This window comes from Eptesicus fuscus, chromosome 10 (genome assembly GCF_027574615.1).
Source record: "Eptesicus fuscus isolate TK198812 chromosome 10, DD_ASM_mEF_20220401, whole genome shotgun sequence".
Lineage (NCBI taxonomy): Eukaryota > Metazoa > Chordata > Mammalia > Chiroptera > Vespertilionidae > Eptesicus > Eptesicus fuscus.
Window position 1 is genome coordinate 11,617,381 of NC_072482.1, and position 17,876 is coordinate 11,635,256.

General features: G+C 58.8%; 2 protein-coding genes across 2 annotated transcripts; one reads left to right on the top strand and one right to left on the bottom strand.

The window, feature by feature from the left end:
- Positions 1-3,347: 3,347 nt before the first annotated feature.
- Positions 3,348-9,087, bottom strand: FRS3 (fibroblast growth factor receptor substrate 3). The gene is made up of 5 exons (XM_054722176.1): positions 8,997-9,087; positions 7,868-8,054; positions 5,827-5,988; positions 4,859-5,016; positions 3,348-4,574 (listed from the first exon to the last, which is right to left on the bottom strand). Exons 1-5 carry the CDS (start codon positions 9,060-9,062, stop codon positions 3,660-3,662), a joined length of 1,488 nt encoding a protein of 495 aa, XP_054578151.1. The 5' UTR covers positions 9,063-9,087; the 3' UTR covers positions 3,348-3,659.
- A 3,895-nt stretch (positions 9,088-12,982) lies between these two features.
- On the top strand, positions 12,983-17,595 carry PRICKLE4 (prickle planar cell polarity protein 4). Its single transcript, XM_054722316.1, is given in 10 exon segments — positions 12,983-13,008; positions 13,546-13,663; positions 14,747-14,854; positions 15,546-15,683; positions 15,925-16,060; positions 16,063-16,123; positions 16,666-16,781; positions 16,784-16,870; positions 17,327-17,512; positions 17,515-17,595. Coding segments are annotated over 10 exon segments (1,056 nt in total). The 3' UTR covers position 17,595.
- The last annotated feature ends 281 nt before the right edge of the window (positions 17,596-17,876 follow it).

Consider the following 17,876-nt stretch of genomic DNA (forward strand, 5'->3'; position numbering starts at 1 on the left):
CAAGGTCACAGATGAGGAAACGGAAGCACAGGGAGGTCAAGTTGCTAGTGGGTGGGATGCCAGGTTGCAAGGTGCAGCCCCCTGGGCTGTGTGTAGATCCAAGGGCAGATTTAAGACCCAACGAGAGGCAGTTCAGGACATCAGGGGACCCGGATGGAGAGAGGACTTGTGAAATAGTGAGCCTCCCGTCCTAGGAAGTGTGCGAGCAGAGACCTAACAAACATCTCTAGGAATCCTGTTGAAGGGATCCCTGGGTGGGACCTGGCTCGGCTGACCTGCGAGATTCTATCCTGGACTCTGATTCTGTAGTTACAGAGCCCTGAGCGGCCCACACAGGCCCCTCACCCCTGCCTCAGCGCTCCCTCCCTGTCAGCCTTCCTCAAGCCTTTCCGGAGGACCAGGGGTCTTTCATCGTAACCCCCTCCACCTGTGAGTAGGACTCCCCTTTAAGGTATTGGTCAGAGAGCAGCCCCGAGCTCAGGGAGGTCCCGGCCTGAGGGAGCCTCCTGTGAGGCTGAGACGCTGGCAGGAGAGGCCACAGGGGCCGGTGAGCGCACCCATCTACAGAACGAAAGGCATCAGGAGAGCTGGGGGCGGGGTGGGGGAGGGCTAGGTGTTGGTTAGGCCCCAGGGGGCATCAGCTTCCCCTGGTGCTGCCCAGGCAAGGCCCAGGCTGGGAGTTTGCTCAGTGGGCGCCCTCAGGAATGTGGGAGTGTGGCCCTGCAGCTCAGTCCTGCAGTGGGCAGCACCCAACACGCCATCCCCGCAGCCCACCCGAGGGAAACAGCCTCTCAGGCCCGGCTGGGAGCGGCGGCAGCAAGAGGCTGACTGGCACGCAGCCCCAGCCCCAGCCACTAATTAACTGCGTGGCCCGAGGCGAGTCACTTCACCTCCTGGCCTGCTTCCTCCTCTGCACAGCGCTGATAACAATCCAGCCCCGTGAGCCCGAGATAAATGGTAAAGCTGACTGTGTTTATATCCTTTTAAAGTGCTATCATTACCCAGGGGGGGCTGGAAAGGGCCCTCCCGTCTAACCTGAAATGTCACTCCTGGACAGGACGCCGCTCCTCTCCTTTCCTGAGGGCAGCCCGGGGAGTGGGGAGGCCTGTTTCTAAAGAAGAGAACTGAGCACTCAGCAAACAGCCACCGATGTGAGCGATGATCTTTGGACAAACGGATTCCATCTGCGCACCACGCCCTGACGTCAGCCGGGCAGGCTCAGACACAGTGGTCACCCTCCTGGGCCTGGCTCCCACCGCCCCTTCCTACCAGGAAACCACGCACCCACCCACCAGAGGAAAATTCCTGCAGCAGGCCTCGTGGGTCGGAGGCGGGGATCTGCGGAGGGGACAGGGAAGGTGGGCGGCCACCCTGGGGGGAGGGGGAGCAATTCCTGGGACACGTGTCTGGACACCCCCTTCCTGCCCCACAAATATGTGCAATAAAGCAATTCTGATTTGCTCCGGGGGATCTTCAGGGGTCTGGCCAGGATCTGGCCGCCCCAGAGAATGAGTCCCTTTCTCGCTCTGCTCAGCAGAGGAGCAGCCACAAGGCTGAGGTCCGGGGAGCCAGGCGCTGGGACTTCCAGCTGTTTTCCCTCGGGAACAGCTGGGTGGTTAACAGCTCGCCCCATCCGTCTGCTTTCCAAAGTGGTGTCGTGTTCATCGTCTCACTGGCCACGTCTCACCACCAGCTCCATGCTTGCCAAGTGCAAAAGCCAAGGCCCATATGAGGTAAGCAAATGCTCAAGAGAGCAGAGATAAGAGCCAGGTCAGAGCCAGAGCCCAGCCTCTGGCTCCCCCACCAGTGTCCATGTCGGGAGCCTGAGCAAACCGAGTCACTGGCTCGGCCATACTGTCCCCCATCTTGGCTCTCCAGTTTGGGGAGACCAGCACTCCCAGCTGTGGAGGCTGAGGAGCAGGGGTAGTGTGGGAGGACCTGGAGAAAGCAGGGCTGAGCGCCTGGCTGAGCTGCAGAGAGGACGGCATGCCCCTATGCACTGTGGGAAGTGGGCAACGAATGCAGCCTGCAGCGGCGACCCTCTCGTCCAGAGATCAAAAGGATGTAGAGGAGGGTTTGGTGCCAGCTCTGGGGGTGCAGCAGCTGCACCCTGGGCCCCTACTGGGCCCCAGCTGAAGGGCCTCTTCACATCCTGTCATGGTCAGTTCTCTTCAGTCATTTCACAGGACACCCAGAGTCAGGGGGGTGGTCTCAAAGCTCATTAGCTCAATGCCCGTCCAGAGGAACAGGAGCTCTTAGAATTGAGGCCGGGGCTGTGGTGTCTGGGGCAGGAGGAGGGGAGGGAATCCATGGGCCTCGCCTGTCTCCTTGGTGAGGACAGGCCTCTGTAGGTCAGAGGGGCCACAGTGACCAGAGATGAGAAGGCTGGTCCCCAAGTCTTGCACAAACCTCGCTCCCACTCCTCACCTGGACCCTAGCGGCTTATTAGACCCTGGGTTTCCTTCAGATGAACCATCAGGGGCTTGGGATAGAAATGGAGTCTGGGACACAGGGAGGCCAGCGAGAGGAGGAGGAGGAGAGAGGCAGCCTCGGACCGGAAGGAGCTCCCGCAGCAGCAGCACCGGGTGGGTGGCGTGTGCAGCCTGCGCAGACCCTGGGCTTCCAGGCACGTGTTCACAGGCCGGCTCTGCCAGGGCCCACCCTGTGGGAGGGCAGAGGCGTCCCAGGGAGTCCATTCCTGGGGGACAGTTCTCTGGGAGAGCGACCCTTTGCGAGCCAGGTTGTTTAGTTACACATCACACTGTGCTTTCCCCTTTTGCTATTCCTGGGCTCAGTCAGGTTGCAGCCTTGGCCCAGCCATGCTGGGGCGCCGGAAGAGGACCCACGGTCCACCTTCGGGCCCAGGTGTTCAAGGAGAACGGTACCTACTGCCCCGACCGGGGAGCAGACGGCAGATCAGTGAGGGTTCCAGAAGGAGAATGTGGTAGAGCCCTCCCCTCCTCCACCAGCCACTGCGCACCTGAGGGCCAGGCTTTATCTCCCGGAGGCAGTGTTCCCTACAAGCCCCCTTCTTGCCTCAAGGACCCCAGTGCCGGCACTTAGACGGAGCACCCATCGTCGGCAACCCTAAGTTCTGGGAGAGGCTTCTTGGAAGAGAAAGGGAATGGTCAGAGACTTGTCACAGAAACCGCCACCACCCGAACGGGCCTGCGTGAAGCCCCGCCTCTCAGGCCTCCTCTCCTGCCCCCGAACCACGCCAGAAAAGACGCCCTCAGAATCTGACATCGTTCACCAAGCCAGAATTTAAAAATAATTATATTAATAATAAATATGTTAAATTACATTTGAAACAATAGAAAAATAAACTGATAAATAAAATCAACAGGTACAAAATGTTTCAAAATTTCAACCAAAAAAATACACAGATGACAGACAAGACGAATGGACGTAACGGGAGGGCGCTAAATGCAGTCACAGGACCCTTCACAGTTTACAGCGTGGCTCCCTCCTCACCTGGTCACCCTCCTCTCCCGCTGGGAGACCAGGCCACTCAGTGGCTGGTATCTCTGGGGACTCCGGCCAGCGCAGGGAAGCATCTGGCCTCACCTCTGTGCCCTTCTGCAAAGCACCCCTGAACTCCGGTGTGTGGGTTCGGAGGACAGGAGCGTGGGCGGAGCTGGCCCGCGGCGGCGGAGTCCCTACAGAGGCAGGTCAGTGCTGTTGTGCCGGGTCTTCCGGGCGGTGCCATCGTCCCGGGGCAGAGCCCTCTGCAGGTTGGACATGGCCACGGTCTTTTTGAGGTCAATCACGGCGTAGGAGTCTGAGCTGCGGGCAGGGTGGGTGGTGGGCACGGGGGTCTGGGGGGCCGTGGGGTTCTGGGGCCCCTTGGGGTGGTCTCCACCCCAGCCCTTCAGCTCCACCTGGATGTAGTTGAGCTGCCGCGGGGGCTCGGGGCCCGGCCGGCGGAAATCGAAGTTGAAGACCCTTGGGGAGCCTCGGCAGCGCGTCAGTGGCACAGGGAAGCTGCTGTGGCTGCGGAGGGCGGCACGGGTGCTGGTGGGCTTCTGCAGGGGGGTCTCGTCCTCCTCGCCGTCAGGGAAGCCATTGGAGGAGGGTGTGAGCCCGTCCCTGGAGTCCCCGTCATCCCCGGCCTCCTCCCCCAGTTGCTGGGCACGGCTCTCCCACACGGGGGGCAGGGAGGGCAGGTTCTCATAGTGCAGCAGGGCAGCCCGGCGGTGGGCAAGGCCATTCCAGCCTGGCTCCTCGGGGCTCAGTCTCCAGCTGGCCCCTGGCCTCAGCCCCCCGCTGACATTCTCGTAGGTGCACTTGGGCTGGGCCGGGCACTCGGAAGGGCCCTCGTTGTTGTTGTGGTGAGGGGGGTCACGAAGGCTGGGGCAGACACCCTGGCACTTCGTCGTGTGCCGCTGCCGAGCAGGAGTGGGGCCCAACACGAACTTCACCTGGCCCGGCTGCCAGAACACCTGCGGGTCCCGCTGGTCAGGGCCCGGGGCCCGTGGGGGGAAGGGGGCCCGCCCCTCGGGCAGCGGCTGCAGGCAGTGCCGGCTCCGGCGGTGGTCATCCTCGCTGGCCGGCGTGTTGACGTAAGTGTGGGACTGGGGGAAGGAGTCCAAATGAGGCAGGGAGGTCCAAGGGCAGGGAGGAGGGAGAGCAGAAGGGACAGGAGGGTGAGAGACGAGATGCAGGGGGGAAAGAGCTAGAGTTTTCTCCTCTTCCTTGTCCTCCAAACCTCCCAGGGCAGCTGCCTCCCTTCTGGGACCCGTCAGGGACCCTATAGATTTTCTTCCCGCCACGATTCTTACTGGGAGAAGGCGCCATATTTCCCGACCTCCGTTCCCACCCAGACCAAGAGGGAGGGGTGGGTCAGCGGCTTGCTCACCTGCTCCTCGGGGGCAATGAGGGCATGGGTGGACTCCTCTCCAAGTGAGGGGTGTCGAAGGCTGCTTGTGGAGGGGCGCCGGGGTGCTGAGAATCTTGGGCCCTCTCCTGGGCATCCAGGGAAGCCATTGGAGAAGCTGGAGACACTGTAGCCTAGAGCTGGGGACAGAGAAGACAAGCCCAGGTGAAGGGTCCTTAAACCACTGCAACCGCGTGTGCGGCATCCTGGGACTCCTCCCCAGACCTCCAAAGTAATCAGCCACATGAACCTGCAGTCCCCATGACCTTTTACCTCCCTGTTCTTCACATCTTTTCCCTCAAAGCTCAGCTTGAATGCCATAACTTCCCGCTCACATCCTTCCCTAAAACACTGGTCATCACTGGACTGTCCCTTTGCCTCGTTCTAGCTCTGCCAAAGAGCTCAAGGGCAGCTCCTGGAAAGCAGGACTGTTTCCATTTTCCTGCCCCCACCCGCCAGCCATGGAGGCAGCACACAGAGCAGGTGCTCAGTGCAGACTCAGTGAATGAACCAGCAGCCGCTGTGAGAACCTCTCCAGAAACGGGTCATGGGTAGAGATGCCTGCACCATCCATCAGGAAAGGTATATGGGGGTGACCCAGTAGATGGAAGGAAGGAAGCAAAAAAGCTCCAGACTGCTGTTTCCATGGAAACCCAACGTCTGCACCCTGACCATCCGTCGATAAAAGTTCCAGGACTCCCCAGGCTCAGTTGGAGTCACCTGACTGGCCCAGGCCAGGCCTCACCCATCCCCGAGTGGTTCTGATGGTGGTCGGCTACTGGTCCTGGAAGGCTGGCTCCCCAGCCATCCCCCACCTACCTGTCTGACTCGGGCCTCCCACACTGGTGCTTCCTGGGCCTGTGCTTCTGTGTGTACGTGTGTGTGCATGCATGTGGGTGCACACGTGTGTGTGCATGTGTGCTGGGGGGCCGAGGACGGGGTCTCCTCACCGTTGGGAGGCTGCGGGGCCCGCGGGAGGTCGAGCTCGGCCGGGTGGCTGTTGCGGGTGATGATGACCGGCTCTTCCATCACGTTGATGCTGTTGCACTGCATCAGATCCTGAAGGAGGTTGAAGATCTCCTCGGCCCGGGAGCACTTGAAAGCAAATATCCCTGAAGCAGGAGAGGAAGAAATGAGGCTCCTCTGATCCTGTGCCCAACGGGGAAGGGCCACAGAGGCTAACCCGCTGCACAAAGCTCAGGAAACGTCTCTCAGTGCCAGTCCAGGCTGCGGGGATGCGAAGAGCCCCTCCTCAGGAACGCTCTCCCCAGCACATTCTAAGACGGGCGGAGCTGGGCTCGCGTGCCTTCCCTTGCCCTCCCACTAGCTGTTACCATCCTGAGACCTAACACCTGAGCTCTACTCCTCTGAGGTTAAGTCATTTCATAAGGATGTATGTGCACAGAGGTGAGGGAAGAGAAGTAAAAATCAAACTGAGAAGGGTAGTATCAGATCAGTGACCACCCTCACATGCTGCCCCATCTCCCTCTGCCTATACCCCTGGCTCCCCAGAAAATGAGCTCCACCCAGGGTACCAGCCCTCAGCCCCATGACCAACAGCCCAAAGCTCTTTGAGGGTAGAGAGTCTGTCCTGTCACTGCTTCTTCACTGGGTACGTAGCCCAGATCCTGGCCAGAGAGAACGTCTACTGTGTATAGGCCCCTGGCCTCACGGAGCTTAAATTCTGGTGCAGAAAGGATGGCTGACTCGCTGAAGGACAAACAGCACAGCGATCGTGTGGCTCCTCCAAGCAGCCGCCTCATGGCCTCTCAGACTCGAATGCAGGAACCCAAAGTCCCGGGGTCAGCAGGAGGGGCTGAGCACCTGTGACTCAGGGGATCCGAAGTCGCCCTCGGGTTGTGCCAGTCTGGGATTCTGCACTCACGTAACAGTGGGGCCCAGGACTCACGGGGGGCTACTTGGGGTGTGTGTGTATCCAAACAAAGATAGATAAAGCTAGGCTGGGATATGGGACATCTGAGGTTTGCAGGAATGGGACAGGAAGGATGGAGGAAGAGAAAAAATACTATACTGGCAAGCCATGTCGAGGGCTAAAAAAGGCCTGGAAAGCCGGAAGTTTGGGGAAAACCCTGTGCTGGGGCCTAGGGCAGCCCTTCCAGCATCCCAAGTGTGGACTACACACCACCTTCTTCCCTGCTGGCTGCTCAGTCAGTGCTAATGCCTCTGCCTCATGAGCTCCAAGGTCAGGTGCCGGAGGGAAGGCGGCTCCCCCAGCCAGTACAACCTCGGAGACTCACTGTCTGTTGGCAGCCATAAGAGGAGCTCGATCGTTTCACCTCTGCATAGTCACAACCCAAACTGCATTTACCGTGGTCCCAGCAGGACTCCTGGAGAGCTTCTATCTGAACCCTGAAAGAGAAGCCCAGACCACACCACTGCTTCAAAGAGCCACGGAGAGCTGCAGCCTTGACCTCATGGACAACCCACCACACCCTGACCTCTGGCTACAGGGAGGAAGGGGAAGAAGGAAGAATAGATCACACTCCATTGCTCACAGGTGACGAGGGATAACCGCTTGAGGGTCACTTTGTACACCGGGACCCAAGAGACCCACCTACCCAAATCCATCATTACCGAGCCCCAGAGCCCTGAGGAGGGCAGAGCTTCCTGCCTGGCTTTTCATTACTCACGGGCTCAAGGGTACCTGAGCGGGGGGCTCAGGAGAAAGTTCCTTCCTACTCAGGGACCCTTGAAACTGGAGTAGCAGAGGGAGGAGGAATCAGCTGCTTTTCCCAAGCAGCCTCTGGTCTCGGAGCACAGCTCCTCCCCACAAAGGGTCCCTGCCAGAGCTAAGTGAAAGAGCACTGGCCTGGGAGTCCATGTAGCTCTGTATTAACATGCCGGTGCTCCTGGCCATGAGCCTTCCCCTCGCTGGGCAATACCTGCCGAGTCTGAGCTGCGACTTCCAGCCCTAGCACCGGGCCCAGGTGCACAAGCCCTCGTGAGCATGGGGCAGGGGCTGGTACTCACCCTGGCCCGTCTGACACCGGCGGCCACTCTCAAAGGAGAAGAGGTTGGAATCATAGCCATAGCGCCGCAGGCAAAGGTACGGCCAGCGGACAGCCTCCCGCCGATGCAGGTGAAGCACCAGCTCGCTCTGGGTCAGCTCCATCACCCCGGAGCCCAGCTCCACCCCCTCATCATCCACATTCGTCACCTGGGGAGCAGGAGGCAGAGGGTCAGTGAGTGAGTCCAACAAGGGGGTGTCTGGGTCCCTGAGCCATTGGGAGACCGGCAGGCTGAAGATGCAGGGCTACAGCTGGGAACCGAGGGGCTCACCTGACTCACCACAACCTCTCCAGAGTGCCAGCCACATGATTACTCAGTGCCACTGACCCACAACAGTTCTCTAGGCCTCGTTTTGTCATCTGCACAGTGAGTGGAGGGGTGGTCAGTTAACCTCCATAGTCAGACGGTTGGATGACCAAGATTAGATGACCCCAGATGGTCCATGGCTTAGTATCCAAGGACCAGATGTTAATGGACGAAGGTGTTCGATTGTAAGTTCAAAATTTCAAGACCCTGGGAGAGTCAAGCCCAAGGCAGAACAAATACATACTGCCTCCACCACCTCCCCAACGCTAGGACCTTGCTGAGGGCGCCCTCTGGTGGTGAGCAGGAGAAACCAAGCTTCAACAGGAGGGGCTCCACTACCTGAAAGGTGGGAGGGACCAGGGGTGCACAGGTCCATTGGGCCTGGCCTTCTCAGCAACACTAACATAGTGATTGCCATGTGTTAAGCACTGTCTTCAATACTTCATACATATTAACTCACCAGTACAGGCTTTTGTTGTTTTGTCCAAAAAAGTTACGTGTAATGTTACGAAGATATACTGACAGGACCGAATAATCTAAAAACACCACCTCTGCTACGACTGTGTTACGGCATTTCTTCATTCTTGGTGGCACCAAGAGCCAAACACACAACAGTGGCCTGGGCTCCTTTTCCTCAGCGGCCCTGCTCTCAGGAAGTCCTAACGAGCCCACAGCCTCAGCCTGTCACTCCCCCTTCTCTAGGGAGGCCGAGGCAACGCCACCGCTCGGGGCCGAAGACCAGTAGGCCCTGGTGGGCACTCAGGAGGGGAGGGGCTGCGGGTACCTTGAACTTGGTGGGGTGGTTGTCTGGGATGCTGTCTCTGTTCAGGCAGCTGCAGCAGCTCCCCATGGTGTCAGAGCAGCCAGCCCACCCTACGGAAAGCATAGGGATAGGAAAGTCATCAAGGTCAGCTCCTAACAGCCCTGCTCTAGGGAACTCGGGCAGAGCCATCTCACTGTGACCACCTCCTCTGCCCAAGGGACTGTAGGACATAGTCCCTCCCTCAAGAAATTCCCACTCTCAACCCAGGCCCAGACACACACTGGATAAACATTAACTCAAGTTAGGATATGTTAAAGATTAATGCTAATGGGGGGATGGAAGGTGCTTCTCACACATATCATTTGATCTAGACCTTGAGAAGTATATAGGATTTAGGCCGATGTAATGACAGTGAAGGGAGGGCCTGGGCACCAAGAAAAAACATGAAACAAGCAGAAACCCAGAAGTGATTTGCATCAGGAGTTGGGTACTGGCCTTGAGCCTCATCCAAATTCAGCAAAGAAATTAATTTGGGAGTCCCAGACACTTTGGCCTATGCTTTTCTCCTTTTCCATCTCGTTCTTCCCGTATCATTCCAATCCTCTTTCCTCCCTTACCATCATCCCAACATCCGTCTCAACTTTACCGTTTTGATGTTCTTTTCATTTGAGGTGCTACATTATGGTCAAAAGATACACCAGGAGGATTGAACATTTAAAACAGCACACTTTTTATAAACTTGATTAAAAAAACACATGCTGGATTTGCTTTTGGTCAAAGGGGAGACACAATCTTGGCGTATCCCTCCAAGACAAGGCGCTCGGATTGTAGGTCACCATCGTAGGACTGCGCAAAGTTGGAGGGGATACCTACCACCCGGTCTGAGTGACCTACACATGGACCGATTCCAACCAGAAGTCAAGGGGTTGCAACTTGATACCAGAAATCCATCTGTAAGGTTAGATATCCCACTGAATGTATAAAGCTTTGAACAAGCCTGACCTGCACCCTCCATTCCTCCCAATTTGGGAAACTCTAGGAAAGTGGCTCCTATATATAGCTCTCACCTCACCGAGGCCATCGGGAAACTGACTCTGGGAGGGGCATGGGAGAGGGCCCACACGTTATTCCCCCTGTTCCTGGTGGGGCATCATGGCAAGCAGTCTGCAGAGAAGTCACCTGGATCCCTCCGGGACACACCTGGGGCTCACCTAGCGTAAGAGACAGAGACCACCGGTTAGTGGAAACACTCATCCTCAGCAATCGTTAAAGAGATTGACTCGCTGTCAGTCCATCCCACCTGGGTATCTGTTCCAGGTCCCAGTGACCAAAACACCAATGGATAAAGCAAGATCAAGGGCAAAGGGACCACAAATCCTGAGCGCCATAAGCTCTGGGAAGGATACTCTCCTCGTATCAATGGGTTTGAAGCCCGAGGCAGCCCGAGACCTTTTAAGTGGCCGCCAGACTCCACGTGAATCCTGTTACGACCAACACCAAAACCACCACCTTACCTTTGCCGAGAACTTGACAAAGAGCTTTCTCAAAAAGACACTATGACGTACAGGAAAGAGCACTGGCTTAAGATTCAGGAAACTAATATTCTAGACGTTTTGCTGCTACTAGGAGACTGCCAAGTCCGTCCCACCACCACCCACCCCAACTCCCACCCCAAGGCTTTAGTTTTAAAGGGAAATATTTGTAAACTGTGGCGCTTCCGGCGTAAATGACCTCTAGAAGTAAGTATGTAGGACAAATATCACTGAAATTCTCCTCTTTCATGACCATCTCATATTTGAAAGCTTGATAGATTTTTTTTTCTGTTCTCCAAGCTCTGAAAGGCCTAAAATGTTAATACAAATGCTAACAATAAACCAAAATTTCAGGGATCTGAGCCCCAAGTAGACAAGCTGACAGGACAGGACCCTGGAGACTCTTGAAATCCCACCTTCCTTCCTGGAAAAACACGATCATTTCCCAGGGCCTCTTGTACTCGGTATGCTTGGAGAACTTTGCAGGTGAAAAGACCCCACCCTCCTGGTCTGGCTTTTTTCTTTGGAAAGTGGTAGCAGGCTGAGGGAGGTGTGCACAGCCTAGAGCCGGGGCAGGGGCTGGGGAAAATATTGGGGCTTGAGCCATCACAAGGAGTCTGGGGGTGAAACCAAGAACTAACTATAGGGTGCAAGATGGGGGAGGCTGTTGCACCTTTCCTGTCCCCTTCTCTTTAAGATACATACGATGACAGCCCAATGAGGGGCATTACATTGGATGGGACAGGAGAAGGGAGTTCTGGTCCGGGATAGGTTTGCATTGGGCACGGAGTTAAGAGGGGGTTATGAGGGCTCTAAATACATTTGAGGACTGGGGAGACGTGGGCAGTTTTCTGGAGTTGAATATGGTGCAAGGAGAATGGGGAGGGGTATGACGGATCAGAGGAATCTCAGGGCGGCGGAAGCATGTGGGGGCATCCAGGAGAGAATGTGGGCGTGCGGGAAATTCGCAGGATGAGGGGTTCCGAGGGCACCAGGACGTGCGAAGGTGTGTCGGGTGGGGGTGGGGTGGTTCTGAGGAGTGAGAAGAATTTAGGTTGCGGGGTTGTCAGGGGGATTTCTAGACTGGGAACCCCAGCTGATTCCAGGAAGGAATGGGGGCGGTCGGGCCGCGCGCCGTCCCTGCACCCCCGCCCCCAGCCCTGGGCTCCGCCATACGCCGGTCCGCCGCGGACGGGAGCGGAGACTGCAGCGCGGTGCGGCCTCGCTGGAGCCGCCACGTCCCCGCCCCGCCCGCCCCGACTCACATCGCCCCGCGGCCCCGGCGGCGCCGGGCCCCGCTCCCGGGTGCCGCTGCAGCAGCCGCCGCCCGCCCGGAGCTAAGATCTCCCTGCCCAGCCCCACCCCGCGGTCACGGGGTCGGAGGTCACCGGCGGCACCAACGAGACGCTGCGGGCGGGCGGACCCGCTCGGGGCGGCCGGCGCGCAGCCTAGAAGGTCCCTTTGGAGGACTTTGCAGTCGGGAGCAGGGAGCATGCGCACACGCCAGAGGGCGCTCCAGGCCAGCGGCTGAGCGCTCCTGGGGGCGGGGCCCGGGAGAGATGGGGCGGAGCCTGGCGCGGGGGCGGGGCTGAGGGGACGGAGGTGGGACCAGAGGTTCCACTACCCCGAGCAGAAAGGGACTCAGGGTGGAAGGAGAAACACGAAAGATCGGGGAGGGGTCTGAAGGGGTGGCAGAGAGAAGGGCAGTACCAGGGACTCTGGCAAGAGACTGAGAAAGGGGAAGGGGCGGAGGGACCACTGGGGAGAAGGGGAGGCCCTGCGGGGGGGGGGACACAGAGAGGGGCGGGGCTAGAAAACCTGAGGGAGGTTTTGGGGGCATCTGCGTGCTCGGTAAGGCGTTCTGTTCGGCGAGTGGCCGAGGACCCGGCATAAACGAGGTTCCCCGGTGTCTGCTCGGCGCCCACAGGGGCACGAGGCCGGCGCGGAGCCCAGGGTAGTGGGCGCGGGGGAGTGGAGCCTGCACACTTTCCACCCCGGATCTCACAAAGGCCTTCCTGAGCCCCGACCCCTTCCCGCGCCGTCCAGCTCGGCCAGCCTGGGAGGGCGTGGGAGAGGGGGGGCCGGGCTCCCGGGCGGGAGGCGGCGGGCGCTGCGCCTTGGGGTGGGGACTCCGTGAGGGGATCGCGACGGCGGGTACGTCCTGAACGGCCCAGACACCGGCGCCGCGAGGGCGAGTCCCCAGCGGATCCCGCCTCTTCGCTAACCTCCCAGCAGCCACACTGGGAACCCCAGCTGACTGCGCACCACACCACGCTGTCTGCCTCCAATGTGGGCCCCGCGAGGTCTGAGGAAAAACTTGGGGGATCTATCCAGAGGGTATTTGTTGGGACTGGACACTTCTCCTCTTCTCCCCCTCACTGTCCGGGAAACCATCCCATCCCTTCACCTCCCCAGACTATAGGGCCGTTCAGGCTCTGCCCTTTAGGGCGGGGTGGGTTGGGAAGGGCGAACTCCATGAGCCTGGTTGCACCTGCGCGCAGGTGAGAGAGGGGGTTCAGCCTTGTCCCTTGTCTAAGGGGGCAGGGGGAGGGGAATTTTGCAACGAATCAGCATGTTAGAAAGGTGGGGTCCAGTGCTGAGCGGAGGTGGAGTTAGGCTGCCTTTGAAGGGGATTGAAGGGTGAGGGAGGAGAGCTGACTTGTGAGCATTGTCTGTGTGGGACAATTCATACAAACTAGAACTAACCTGGAAGAGAGGGTAGAGTCTCCCTGGGACCCCAGATGTACCCCCTTTTCCTGTGGGCCCCCCTCCCCCAAGCACCTCTTGCTGCCTGGAGCAGGGGCACAGCTGTTAGGGAAAGTGGCTGCTCCTGGCCCAGAGTGTGAATGGCCCACCCTGGCTGCCTTCCACAGGAAACCTGACCTGAGGGACAGACGGGGAACGAAGCGGGTGGGTGCGGAGCCAGGAAACTGGGAGGGGTGGCACAGGACCTCTGAAAGGGGGTGCAGAGGGGGGCTGTGGGCTGGGAAGCAGTATAACTCTTAGAGTCCAAACCCTGTTCTCACCTCCTCTTCTAGAGGCCAGGGATTTGGTGACAGCCCTCCTGTGCCCCGCTGCCAGTCAGAACCCATCTCAGCTCGCAAAGGAAACCTCCTCCTAAAGCTCCCCTTAGTCTTCCAACGTGACGTGGGCAAGGTAATGAACCTGTTTGTTTCAGCCTAAAAATGGGATAATAGAAACTACTTCATCCAACTGTTGTGAGGGTGGAGTAAAGGATGTAAAATGCTAGAATAGCCCCTGGCACAGAGTAAACAGAAGAGTTAGCGCTGGCTGTTTTTTTCCCTGTGGTGCTGTGTCTACCTGCCTAGAGCTCTAGCCCCTTCTGCTGGGCTTCGTCTCTGCCTTACCCACTAGACCAGGGGTCCTTGCGGGCAGGGCCCATCCCTTTTCCACTTCAGCAGTCGCCTCCCACCCCCGAGATGCTGTGGTCATTCCAGGGCTTGCCCAGAGGAGGGCTGAAGAGATGCGCTTAGAATTGTCCAAAGAAATGGCTGCTATAGATAGGAGGCTAGAAACACGAGATTTCCCTGTGTCCTGGAGGAGCTCATAGACCAGACGAGAAGCTGCGAGAGACACCGGGGCAAAGAGAAACAAGTGCTAAATCTTGGGGCACTGGTTGTACTTCTGGAGCTTGGGGAAGGAGAACAGCCATGGGCTGCAGAGGCTGAGAGGGGCTTCCTGGTCCTGTCACCCAGCTGAAGCCCACAGTTGGAGTAGGTAGGGCCTGTGCTGGGAGTGGGGAGGAGGCAAGCCCACGGGCCCGGTAAGTACGCAACAAGGAATGGTGGGAGTTAAGGCTATGGAGGTGGGGAAGGAGGGTCCAGTCTGCCCAAGGCTCACCAGAAAGGCGAAATACCCTCTCCTCTTTGCAGGAATCCGTTTCTACCGCCCCGCCCTCCCTCCCCCACCCAGGACATGAGGGTTTGACTTTAAATGTGTTCACATGAATACACATTACCTCTCCAAGGGGTCTGTGTTGTTAAAGCAGACCTGAAGGGGGTGATTTTAAGCATATGAAGGGAAGCTGTTTTGAGGTGTGAGGCCTCCCCAACCTCCATCAATCAGCTGTCCTGGTGATCTTAAAGTTGATTGTCCAAAAGGGGTGTGTGTATGTGTGTGCTTGACTGTTGCTCCAGATTGGAGAGGAGGTGGCAATGAGAAGGGGAGGGAAGAGGGAAAACCTAGCTCCACTCCTCATCCGCTGCTGTGTCTCCTCAGGATCCTGAAGTTCTGAGCCTGGGGCTCCTTGGCCTGGACACCAACCGAGCCCCCAACTGGCCTGGGCTCCGGACGCTCCTGCAGCTGCTCCCTCCACAGGACAGCGATGTGGGTCTCCCTCTCCCCAGCTTCCCTCTTTTTACATTCTGTGGAAGAACCTTGGTCCAGAAGTCAGGGAACATGGATTTAAGGCCTAGCTATGCCACTAATTGGGAGAAGTCATCCCCCCAATCTCAGCCTGAGTTTTCACATCTACATAATGGTACAATGATCTATATGATGGCCGAACTGCCTGCCGCAATGCTTAGTTGAAGGGCAAATGAGAAAATGGGCATGAACGACTTTTGAAACAAATAATGGAATGTACAAATGTAGGGAGTATGGTTAAGTATTTATTGAGGCCCTATGTGCGCCCGGTCTAAAGGCTTATAATCAGCTGGGTAGGCAAGACAGGAGAATATGGACTAAGTAGGGCAAACACCATGGGAAGTAATACTGAGCTATATCTATGGTTCATTGGGAGCAAGCACCTAAATATGTGGGGACAGGGCTAAGTGCTGTGCCAGAGCTGAGTGATGACCGTCCCTGGGGGAGGGGAGAGCAAGACTGAGGTGGGTTTACTGGCACTCTTTTGTCCCTGTCCTCTTTCCATCTCAATGCCCTTCTAGGCTGTTACCACTGGCACCTCCCTGAGGTTCTACAACCTTCCTTTGACCCACCAGCAGCTAAGCCTTCTCCACTCAAGCTTCAACCTTGCCTGCTGGGGCTCTCCTGGTCACAGTGGAACCTGTTTCTGCAGGAGCGATACTGCCTGGCCCTTGGGGAGGAGGAGCTGGCTGAGCTCCGGCTCTTCTGTGTCCAGCGGAGGCGGGAGGCCCTGGGACAGGGGGTGGCGTGCCTGATGCCTCCCAAGCTCGAAGAATGCACCTGTGAAAAGGTATGTAGTATACCCCCCCTCCCCCAATATTCCCCTTCCTCCACTCTTTGCCCTCTCAATTCTGCAGAAGGAGCTAGCTTCTGAGACTCTGGTGAGAAAAGGGTTTGGGGATTGACAGTATGGCAAACTTCAAGAGAAACCAAGTTTGGGGGTGCTTGGTGAGCCTGCAGTGGAGGTGGGGTTGGGATGGAAGAGCCGGAGGGTGGTGCAGCCTCTGACCAGCCAGCACCCCGCCTGGCAGTGCAGGGAGCGCCCGAGGCCAGGGGAACACGGAGTGTTCCGCAGCCAGGGCAGGAGCCGCTGCTGGTACCAGGCTGGCTGTGCTTGCCAGGCCTGTGGCCAGGCCCTGATGAACCGCATCTACTGCGACCGCGACGGCACCTCTACTGCGGCCGTCATCGTGCTGAGCCGCCGAGGCCACGCTGCCCTGCCTGTGGCCAGGGACAGCTCTGAGTGGAGGTCTGTTCAGGGCCCAACGTGGCAGGATGTAGGGAATCTCTCCCCGTATCAGGGAATGGCGTGGGGCGGAGAGGCACAGCCTGGATCTTTGTGTTTCCCTTGCTCCGACCTGAGCTCTGGGCATGTGGGACCCTTTGCATCCTCCCTCACTGCGGTGTCCCCCATATTTTCTGGGATTGACAGCTTCTCTGGAGCAGGGACTCTTGGACAGACGTTCCCATCAGTGTTCTAGGTGCCCGGTGCTGTGCCTTATCATGCAAGAAACTCCCTTGAGTTAGCATAATGTGAGCACGGAACCCTGGGTCCCACTTCCCCACTTCGGGCTGTGCCACCTGCTAGCTGGGGATCCTGGCTAAGCCATCAGCCCTCCCTGCGTCGGAGAGTGGTTGAGTAGATCAAATGAGAATGTCTGCGGACGTGCTGTAGCGTTAACTGGCTATAAGGCGTGGTTACTGGATGAATGAATGAGTGAATGAGTGAATGAATGAATGAATGAATGAGCCGGTCCCCACTCCCTCTCCCCGCTGATCTTCTCCCGGCGCTGCACCGAGGCGGAGGGATGGCGCTGGCACGAGAACCACTTCTGCTGCCAGGACTGCGCCGGGCCCTGGGGCGGAGGACGCTATGCCCTGCCGGGGGGCGCCCTTGCTGCCCCAGCTGCTCTGAGAGTCGCTATTCGGATGCCGGCTGGAGCCTGGCCGCGACACGGGAAGGAAGGCCGTCCCTTGGCAAGGGAGGAAAGGTGCAGATCAAAGGGGAAGTGGGCAGCGGCTCGGGCTGGGCAGAGGGAGCTCTCCCGGGCTGGGGCCCTCGCCCCGGTCCCACGCCGTCCCGTCCCTCCAGCAGCGCCCCCGTCCTCCAACCGCACCCCCAAACCCGAGCTTCGGGGCCCGCAGCTCTCACCACGCATCCCTGGCCGGAGCACTCCGAGGGCCTCCTGAGCCCATCCCGCGCCGCGGGTGAGGTTGCGGCGCGGGACTCACTCCGGGACTGGGGATGCTGCCGCCCCCTGGTGGGCGGAGGCGGGGAGGGGCGAGGAGCCGGAGAGGACTCGCGCGGAGGCCGGCGCACCCCCGGGGGCGGGGCGGGAGGCTGGGCCTAGCTACGCGGGGGCCGCCCCGCCCGGGTCTGGGGGTGTGAGACGCCGGCCTCTGAGAAAGGCCTGTCTGGCCCGGCCGGAGCAGGGGAGGCAGGGCTCGGCAGGGCTGAAGGAGGGGACCGCGCTCCACTACCCTCTGCCACCATCTCCGGAGCAGTCTTCGCCGCGGCTGCCAGCTCCAGTCCGGAAACCCAGAGGCGGCGGCTGGGATCCAGGCGGGAGCAGGAGTGCCGAGCTGGGGACAAGGCTGAGGCACCCAAAGGACGAGAGCAGGGCCCCCGGAGACGTCCGTTGATCCCCAGGAGGATGTCCCCTGCCCCACCTGCTCCTCGTCCTCTGACTCAGAACTTTAGGTCGGCGCCTTCCCCGGCCCTGCCAGACCCCGAGACGCCCCCAAGCGGTGAAGTGACACCTCCGGGAAGCATTGCACCACGTGCTAGTGGCGCGGCCCGGGGCGGGGGAGTCGAGGGGAGGGGTGATCTGTAAGGCGGAGGCCGAGACTCCTCTCCCCGTAAAAATCCTAGACTGAACGCAATCAGGGACACGCCTGGGAGAGGCGGCGGGGTGACAAACTGAGTACTTCCTCTTCAGCCCGCGCATTCTGTGACTTTTGATGGAGACTGTCTTGGGGAGCT